The 9,628-nt window shown below is 45.9% G+C and overlaps 1 protein-coding gene across 3 annotated transcripts in view; it reads right to left on the reverse strand.

The window, feature by feature from the left end:
- Window positions 1-8,940, reverse strand: part of COBL (cordon-bleu WH2 repeat protein) — a 167,405-nt gene extending 158,465 nt beyond the window's left edge. For all 3 annotated transcript variants that reach the window (XM_030444992.1, XM_030444991.1, XM_030444993.1), the window contains exons 1-2: window positions 8,736-8,940; window positions 8,363-8,442 (exon numbers count right to left, since the gene is read on the reverse strand). In XM_030444992.1, coding sequence (XP_030300852.1) covers window positions 8,363-8,406 — 44 coding nt within the window. In that variant the 5' untranslated portion in view covers window positions 8,407-8,442; window positions 8,736-8,940. The remainder of the gene's footprint in view (window positions 1-8,362; window positions 8,443-8,735) is intronic.
- Window positions 8,941-9,628: the final 688 nt, after the last annotated feature.

The raw sequence follows: 9,628 nt of genomic DNA on the forward strand, positions 1-9,628 counted from the left end.
CCTGACACATGAGCTCTAATTTATGCAGAATACATGTAGGCTTGGTACCAAGTATCATGAGAAGTTGCTTAGGGAAAAAAAAATAAAAAATGACAAAGCAGGAATTTGGACTCAAACCAAGAGATTCCCTCATCAACACCCAGAATCAATGCTGTGCTGTTTAGAAAGAAAGCACTGCCAGAGGAGAAGAAATTGAAGAAAAGCACAGAAAAGAGCTTTTTCATCCAGACTGGCTACAACTACTTATTGATTTTGGAGACTCCTCTTGCAGCACTATCAGACAAAATCAGAAGGGAAAAGACATGCCCCATGCACAGTAAGATCAGACATGCCATCCCTGATGTATTGACCTAGATAGTTATTTTTGTGGCATATGCAAGATATTCACCTAAAACAACAAAGAAAAATACCAAAATAAAAGCCATTTCAGCAGAGAACTAAGAACAAAAATGAGATAACATTTTATTATAAATTAACCTGGAGCTCTCTCTTTTTGGGAACCTACTAAAGCAGAGGGGAAAAAAGTAATTATTACACCCCAGAATAATTCTACACAACAAAAATAAAAGAAAAATTAGCATATTCAGGGATTTTGAACAGAATCCATTACTTCGTTTTCTGTGACACTGGAAAGACACTACTATAGCTCCCATCCCATCTCCAGGGTGAGCAAAGGAGAATGCCCACTGAGGGATGTGTGAAGCAGGAAGGATGAGATGAGCTTTTGAAACCAAAGTCATCTGGATAATCTAAAACAGAGCTCTTTGCAGCTTTCCTCTTGTGTCTCTGGAGAGGTCGGCTTTGACCAAGCTGCCTCTGCATCTGGTGGATCTTATGGACACCACAGCACGAGGACCTTTTTGCAGCCTTGAAGGACAAAATTCCTCGTGTCTCATCACATCATCTCCTGACACCATGTAACACAAGTACCAAAGAAGAAACCCAGCAATCTCAACCCCCCAAAAACCTAAACTGCTTTTTCAGAGGAAAGGGGACCAGAAAGCTAACAAACATCAGACCTGGGAGACAGAGGCAACAGATCATCAATGGTGCATTCATACTCAGGCTATTGAATGTTGTTCTCTAGTCTGACTAAACCGATAAAAAATTAACAAACAACTCAGTAATATAAAGAGGGTTTATACTGTCTTACTATCTTAGCAAATAACTTCATGAAAACAACGTTTGAAAATTCACAAAGTATCTCATCAACCATCAGTGTTACCCATTTTAAATTGCTATGTATTTGTGTGGTCTTCAAAAAAGTAGGAAAGAAAAGTCATTAACCTTTGATTACCAAAAAAACAACAGAGCTCTACCCTTCTGGCTCAACTTCACAACAACAACAAAAAAACCCCAGTTAACAGCTGATTGGCTCAGCATGCATTAATATAAAGAAAAACTAATGCACACAGAGAAAACAAGTATAGCAAACAGAATCATACTACTTGTCAGTCATCTTTGATGAAAAGATAAAGTAATGATTATCAGATTAAGAATTTCTGGATTGGTACTTGATGCTGAACCTTACAATATGGATATATTTAGAACATCAATAACAGAAAATGTAAATTTTTTGCCATCTAGCTTGAATACCAGTGGTATGACTTCATGTCTTATCTGTTTATTTTATTGGGTAAATAAGTTTTCAATGGTAGTACAACAAAAACAGCATGTCTCAGAAAGACTGTTTTGTTCTAGCCTTGGAGTTAGTGCTAGAACTCCCTATGGAAACATCAACTGCAGCACAACAGCTTCAGGAATAGTGAGGCTTGCATTTATTTAGCTTCTTGCTCAAAGAAAAAGGGAAGACTCTAGGCTGCTAGGTGGTCCTGGCAGTTCGGTGTAGTAAAAGCTACTCCAGGTTTAATCCTCAGCCCCTCCTGTGCCCAGCAGGTCTTTGAATGCGGGTTTTCTGTAATCAAGTTCACTAATTATCCTCCTGCTGTTTATTTAGGTGAAAGACTCTCCATCATACCTTCCTGAGCAGCTCCTCTTTGCATACTCCACAATAACACAGAGGCCAAGCAACTCCCAGATCAACCTCCTAATTTACACACAGGTTAATCACCCTTAATAAAAGTAAAACACTGGAGAATGCAGAACCAAACCTGAAAACACAGTCTGTCTACTGAACCTCTGTGAGTACCTGAGGTCCACCCTACCCCAAATTCTCACTTCATCTGCACTCACTCACTGCTTCCATGATGCTCAATGCCTTAACAACAAAAATGAAAGCATGCAAGTGTTGTATCATGTTTTGATTACCAGAGAAACCTTTGTAGTTTCTATTTCATCACTGAAACTGCCAGAGGAGACTGCCAGCTCTCTTCCATGCAACACATCACAAGGAACACAGCTTAGCATGCGAATATCAGGTTGAATTTAAAGGGTCAGCAGTGAAAAATTATTTTTTTGTCCTCAAGACACTCTCAATCTGGAAGCTGTAGCAGGAACAAAGGAAGATAAACAGGAATAACATTCCCAATCTATTTGCTTTCCCTGAATTGGCAACTACTCTTCACAAATGCACAGCCTGTTAGACAGCACCTTAGCACAGAGATTCATGAAACCAAAAAACCCCAAAGTTTCTGGTGCAAGGGGACTAAAGCAAGTACGAAATGTTGTGTGAGGCCCTGCCATGCAACCTCTGTGACTCACTCCTTGGCATGGGTTAATTCCCTGGCTCATCGCTGACACTCTCATGCTGAAACTATGACAACAATATACTATTCCCAGCATCACTTATTTAACGATAAGCTGCCTGGCTTACTGGGCAACTAACAGCTCTGGAAACAGTCTATACATTAAGAGGCTTATTATGTTAATAAGGGTTGCAGTTTCCATTAGTTGGAAATGCAGCTACTCAGAAGAGATTCTTAAATTACAATTTTAGCTGGAAACACAGATTTTAATTTTAATCACTGAATTCCCTGCACTGAATTCTAGTTGACTTAAGCCAATACAGAAAAATAAGTTTCTAAAGACCCTTCAGTCTCTTAGAAGAAGCATTAAAGTGTGAAAGCTGTCAATTTTCATGGAAATCGACGCCAGGGCAACACAAAAAGCTGCAGTACACAGAACACAGTCATTGCCAGAAAATCAAGTGCTGCTGATGCTAACAGAGTAGTTGCTGAAGACCAGACACAGGGGAATACTTGTTAAGGCACTGAATTGTGATTCAGAAGAAGCAAGTTATTTCTCTAACTCTGCCATGGGCCTCTTGGCTGCTTTTGGAATAGGTCACGTAACTGTGTTCACCCTTTTGCCTTTATATATAAAATGAAGTCCACTACATGTGTTTCTTTAATCAAAAGTAATATGAAGAACCATTCATAAATACTTCTAAGATAAATCAACCCTTCGACAACAGGTGTCTTAAAAAATATTTAACACACCACAGATGTTTAAGAATATGTATAAATATGCAAGAAAACTCTCATCCCTTTGAAGGCAAAAAAAAAAAAATCCTTTCATTCTGGCCATAGCTGTACTGGACCATGCATCAACTAAAAATGCACCCATGAGAATGCTCTAAATCGTAATTAACAGACACACACTCCATTCTTTATCTAGTGCAGCATCCTGTAATTCAGCTTTGGAAATTGGTGCAGCTTGCCAGGATGGGGTGGCAAGTAAAATCTTTTCCATCACAATGTAGTGCTACCACCTGAAGAGTAGTAAAGTGCTTTCATAAAGACAAGAGATAAGACAAGGTGTAAACCTACAGAAAAAATAAGCTGGATTTTAAAGAAAAAGACACGAAAAATCAACAAGACAAGTAACAGTAGGAAAGAGAAGGCTCGATTTCATCTACCAGTGGCAGGAACAGCATAGAAGAGCAAGATGAAAGAGTTTAGCAAGTATCCATGGGAAAGAAAATTTCGACAGACAATTGGGAGACTGGGAGAGTAAAATCAAATCCTAAATATTTTAGGCAGTCAAGAAATAGAAGAGACTACAAAGAGGCATATTTCATCCTTTTACCCTGGTACAAGACTAACAGATTTATGGGAAAGAAAAGAAAAAAAAAAAAGGGAAAATAGGATACAAGAAATGAGAAACTGGAATTCAGAAAGAACAGCTGTCAGGACTGGATTGCATTGCATTTATCACCATTTAGCTTATTCTTACAATTAGCTTGCTTATCTTCAGCAATCCTGAGATGTTAGTCATAACTGAAACCACAAATGTCTTCCAGTACATTAAATCAACAGCTATATTCATACAGAGGTCCAAAACACAGTAGAAATTGCCTTGTTTCATTTTATGCAGCAGCAATTCGTCACAGCAGTACACATACAAACAGGGACACAACGTGACGTATAACATCAAAAGCACAAGTGTCAGCCTTGCAACTGGCCAAGGCAGCAGTCTTCAAAGTGGGTACCACACTCCTGGTCTGCATTTCTAGTTGCAGTCATCACCCCTTGTCATACAGTACTCTGCTCACTACACTGGAATCTCATATAAAATACAAAGCAGGCAAAAGACACGTTTATAAATTTGCTTTAAGAATTAACTACTTGGTTGTTTCTGTAAGTCCTAAATCTTGTAACATCTGAAGGTGACACAGAGTACAGTGTAAGCAGTGCTATGCAGACATTCATATAAATGTTCAGCCAACAACAGTTCCCTCCTCTTGAGGCTTCTCAAGACAAAGTTTACAAATAATACGCTTAAAGTAAGCATAATTGTAAAAATTATTTTTATATTTTTTTAAAGCTGGATGAGCAGTTTCACGAAGTACACCACTTATCTATGTGAAGTAGGTACAAAATAAGAAAAATAATCTCAACAAGTTGAGATGCACAACTTGGTCAATACCTGGGTGCTTGCTTTTCTGCATGCAAACTTTACAGATATTTTGCAAACTATACATGACTTCAAGGGTCACTTCAATACAGCAGGTAAGTAAGCACCCTTCAAAGCAGGTGTGCTAGTGTGTACCTGGATTTGTTACTACTGAAAGTCCCTGTAAGATACAGAAAAAAGTCGAGACACAGAAAATAAAGGTCCTGCTTAAAGAAAGCACTTATATATCTTGTCTAACATAAAGCTTTCCTCATATTTGTCAGAGACTTCAGTGGAAGCTTTTCTGTGCTCTGAAATATAAAGGCATGGACAAGCACCTACAAACCACAGGTTTCAGTAAGGGACTGAGATGCTTCAGTAACAACAGAAGCAGCTCTGCACTGTGTGAGGCTCCTAACAAAGCAGGGAACAGAGCAGATCCCATAAGTCCACATTTTAGGCTTGAGCCAGCTATGCCACTTATGACCATGGATGCCAATTATGCTATGTTATGGTCAAAAATTTCACCCATCAGATACTCAAGACACACAGAGGCCTAGCTCTGCCCTCCCTAATGAAATACAGGTAGATACAGACGAAAGCACTAGGTTTTCAACAAGTGTATTTTTCTCTTCTAGGACCTGTTGCACAATCACAGAAGAATAAATCCTAATTTCTGCTGCTACTGATTGTCTTAAATTCACCTTCATAAACAAAAATAAATGTTAACTAGCATCACAGGCTTGGTAAAGCTTTACAAAACCCATGCCAAGCAAATTATAATAAAATTCAAAAATTCATGGTGCTGAGCCATGTCGCTCCTGACATGGCTCAATTGACATGGCAACAGCAACACAAACTGCATTTTTTCTTTACCATTTAAAACAACAAAAAAACCCACGAGTATTCTACTTTTAAATGTGCAGTTCTTAAGCAGACATTCTATGAAAACAGAGGTAGGCCACCTATCTCTGTAAAGCATACAGCAGAGCTGCTCTACCCTGTACCAAAAGATACATTACATTTGTTCACTGTTTAACAAGGAGACTCTTAACATTGCTGTTAATGATTTACATAGAAACAAAACAGCTCTTTCTAAATTTTGTTAAGAATGGTGAAGTTGCGGTCATTTTAACCTTTTGCTTTCGTGACTGCAAGCGAAACCAATCAGTAAGTTAGCAACACGTACAACATTTCTTCTGCTTTGAAAGGAAAGTATTTCTGCCACAAGTAGCCTTAAAACACAGTGTTCCCCAGGCATGCTCCATAGCTGCAGCTCGCACCTGGATTCATAAGGGAGCCAAGAAGGCCACACAAAGCTGTCCTCTTGCAGCAGTTTCCTGGCCCTCGCAGATTTCCTCACTGAGTGAGTAAAACCTGATTAGGGACCAAACATTCACTAGTTTCCAGTGAAATACAGACCATTTGGTGAAGCTCTCCCCTAAGAGCACAAGACATACCCATGATGGAAACTTCTGACTTGCAAGAGAAGGCAACAAGAAACATCTCATGGCTGAAATCAACTCAGATAAAGCAGACAGGGAATCCCCATCAGAGCTTACCACAGTGTTGTCATCAGCTTCCATAGGAGTGGATTAGCACCCACACATTTTGCTATAGAATATCACATGCGAATCCTCACCTCATGACTGGATTCACCTCCTTGAGCCATGTCAGGAGCGACCCAACTGCAGCTGGATCTGTAATTTTGTTTTAACTGTAATTTTGCTTTATATACATGATATCTGAGGCTAGCTGCGGGCAGGTTTCCACAGATGAAACTGGCTACGTAGGATTCCAGAGGTTCGTTCAAAAATGTCCTCAGACGCCAATGCTTGTCTCTGAGATACACTAAAGACATGCTTTCTCACTGCAAACTCAAACTCTTGATACCGAGTTATCAAGAAAACTTTTTAATCAGCACTTCATCTGAGAAATTCTAGATACTTTTGAAAGCAGACATGTAATTGGCATCCTAGACTTCCTCTTCATCAGGATTTAAGCAAGCACCTATACCATTACATAACCTAAATACAAAGGGAAAGCATATTCCACCTCCCACTTTTCAGAAAAGGTTATCTTAAAAGGTCATGACTAAACAGGTTCATTTTTAACAGGAATTGAGCATTTTACTTATAAAAAGAGCCACTAGCTATGTTATCCTCTGCGAGTCAAAGAACCATTGTAGACAAACAGTTTCATCAGCACAGCATTAGCAGCAGCATCCTTTCTTCACCCATCACTTCCCACTCTACCTTCTGAGTTGGGCTCTACAAGACTTGCTGTAACACACAGAAACTCGGGAAATCAAACCTAAAATAACAACTGTAGTCTACTAACACGTACTTTGAAGCTGTTTTCTACTTAGCTGAAAATGAATTTGAAATGAACAGGGGAAAAAAAAAAAAAAAAAAAAAAAAAGAGCTGCTGAAGCAATCACAGTCTTTTTCAGTCCACGCAGCCAGTGTGAAGTAGAGCAGCAAATCGCAGCAAGCAGACAACACAGCTCTTAAAACTTGCCCAGCTTCTGATCTGACAAAAGAGATCACTTGGGATTTCATCTCGCTGCTGCTCTCATCGTTTAATTAACGGACTGACAAATTCACTGCTGGCGCACTGGGTGTTTATTTCTCCTCTGGAAGAACAACCTGTGGTGTGCACTGTGACTGCTGTTCAGCCTTCCGCTGCCACAGCGCTGCCTGTCACTAAAGGCAGCCGGCACCGGTAGGGAGCAGCGTCCGGTACCGCGGTTACCGACCAACCTCTGGTGATTTTTGGTATTTATAATTCGATCTTGGCAGTGTTTTCCCCTCCCCTACCGCGGCTGTGCGGTGGAGCTGAGGGACCCACGGCTGGGCAGGCTGAATAAACCCTTCAAAGCCCTTTGGCAGCTGCCTGTTGGCACACACGCAGACGGGCACGCAGGAGAGAGCCCACGCCGCGGCCGTGGGCTTCCCCGCACAGGCTCTCCGGCCGGATCCCGCCGGGGTCCCACATTGCTCCGGCTCACCCCACCCCTGCCCTGACTCCCCGCACTGCGGCCCCGGCTGCAAACGGCGGCGGCCCGGGACGTGTGCTGCAACTGCGGGCCGCCAAGCCGCCCCCGCAGGGCCAGGGGGCGCCTGACCAACCCACGCAACGCTCTGGAAGAAATGAACCCCAAAACCAAACCCCGCCCTCCAACCTCTCCGGCCCTCGCCGACCGAGGGGCAGCGACGGCAGCGGGGTTGGGGGCGCCCCTTCCGAAGGGTAAAGGCGAAGCGGACACCTTTCCCCGCTCCTGACCTTTCCTCACCCCAGCACACCCCTGCTGTCCCCTGCTCCCCGTCCGAGAACCACTCCTCCCCGCCTGCCGCCACCCCAGCTCTCCGGGGCGGACTGCCCCGTACACAGCCGAGCGCCGACACCTGCGCGCCGGCTCCGACCTCGGCGGCTCGCTGCCCCGAGAGAGGGAAGGAGGGAGAGAAGTAAAGAAAGCACCGAGGCCCCGCCGGTCAGCGCGGCTGCTGCCTTTGCCCGGAGCCGCTCCTGCCCCAAGGAAGCGGGTGGCGGTGGGGAGGTGGCTTACCCGCTGGGAGGCTTGCTGGCCCCGGGGCGGACGAGGGTCTCCATGGCCGGGCCTCCCTCGCCGCTTTCTTACGGGACGGGCTGGTCCGGACGCGGTCCCGTAGCGGGGCAGCGGCAAAGGTCGGCAGGGGGTGGGGGGGGAGGAGGGAGGGAAACGGAGAGGGAGGGAAGAGAGTGAGAGGAGTGAGAGCCGAGCTCGCCCCCTCCCTCACCCCCACCTCCCCCACCCGGCCCCGGCCCCTGCCCCGCTCCCCGCCCCACCTCCAGGCGGCACTGCCTCCGGGCGCAGCCGCTCCCGGGTCCCAGCCTCGGCCGCGGGTGTCCGGCGGGGATACCCTGCGAGGCGGCACACGGCAGCCCCTCGCCCGCCTTACCGGGCCGGCAAGGAAGCAACCCGGCGCCGCAGGCACTAACAGCTCGGGCTTCTCCCGCCGAAGAAGGGGCTGCCCGGCCCGGGCACTCCGGGGCGAGGGTCAAGCGTCGGGGCTGGCTGCGCTCCCGGGGGCGATCGACTCTTCTCGGTTGGCCACTGCCCGCTCAGCGGCCCGGGCAGTCCGGGAGTGCGGGGGCGGGGGCTCTGGCAGTCCGTTTCCATGTGACTGGCCGGGACAAATGCAAACGCGGCGGCGGCTCCGCGGGCACTGCCGGGGCGGCCGCCCACGCCGAGGCGGGGGACAGGAGGGGATGGGGAAACCTGCCGGAGAAGGAAGCCAAAAACCCTCTCGGCCGGCACTAGCTCAGAAAACCCTCCTGCACCGCTTGTGACAAACTTGACAAAGCGGCTGTCAGCCAGGCGGCTGTCCCCCGAGGCTAAGCCCCGCAGGGGATGAAGGCTCTTATGAGCCTCAAGCCCTGCCCAGTACCGAACCTTGCGGCATGAGTTAACCTTGCTTCCTGTTACCTTTATTCTTACGAGATCTTTACTTTTTTCCGGAGGCGGCGCAAACAACTCCTTAAAAATTAGTATCGGCTTCGGTTAAGAGAGGGGCTGGAGGGCCGTAACAAAGCAGGCACGGCAAGGCAGGGTTCCCCGGGGTGTTTCAAGTCAGCAGCAGGGAAGGCCGTGCCGGGCTCCGGCGCCCTCAGGCTCGCATCCCGGGCAGGGTCAGCACCCTGCGCAGGACCCGCTGGCACAGCGGCAACGCGGGCCGCAACCCCGAAATGCCGGTATGCTGTTTGAGGAATACTCCCTTGATGCCCTTTCCCCCAAGAGAGCGAGCGGGTGTGAAAGGAGGCGGGGGAGCCTGGCTTATGTTACTGCAACGAG

This window comes from Calypte anna, chromosome 2, assembly GCF_003957555.1.
Source record: "Calypte anna isolate BGI_N300 chromosome 2, bCalAnn1_v1.p, whole genome shotgun sequence".
Lineage (NCBI taxonomy): Eukaryota > Metazoa > Chordata > Aves > Apodiformes > Trochilidae > Calypte > Calypte anna.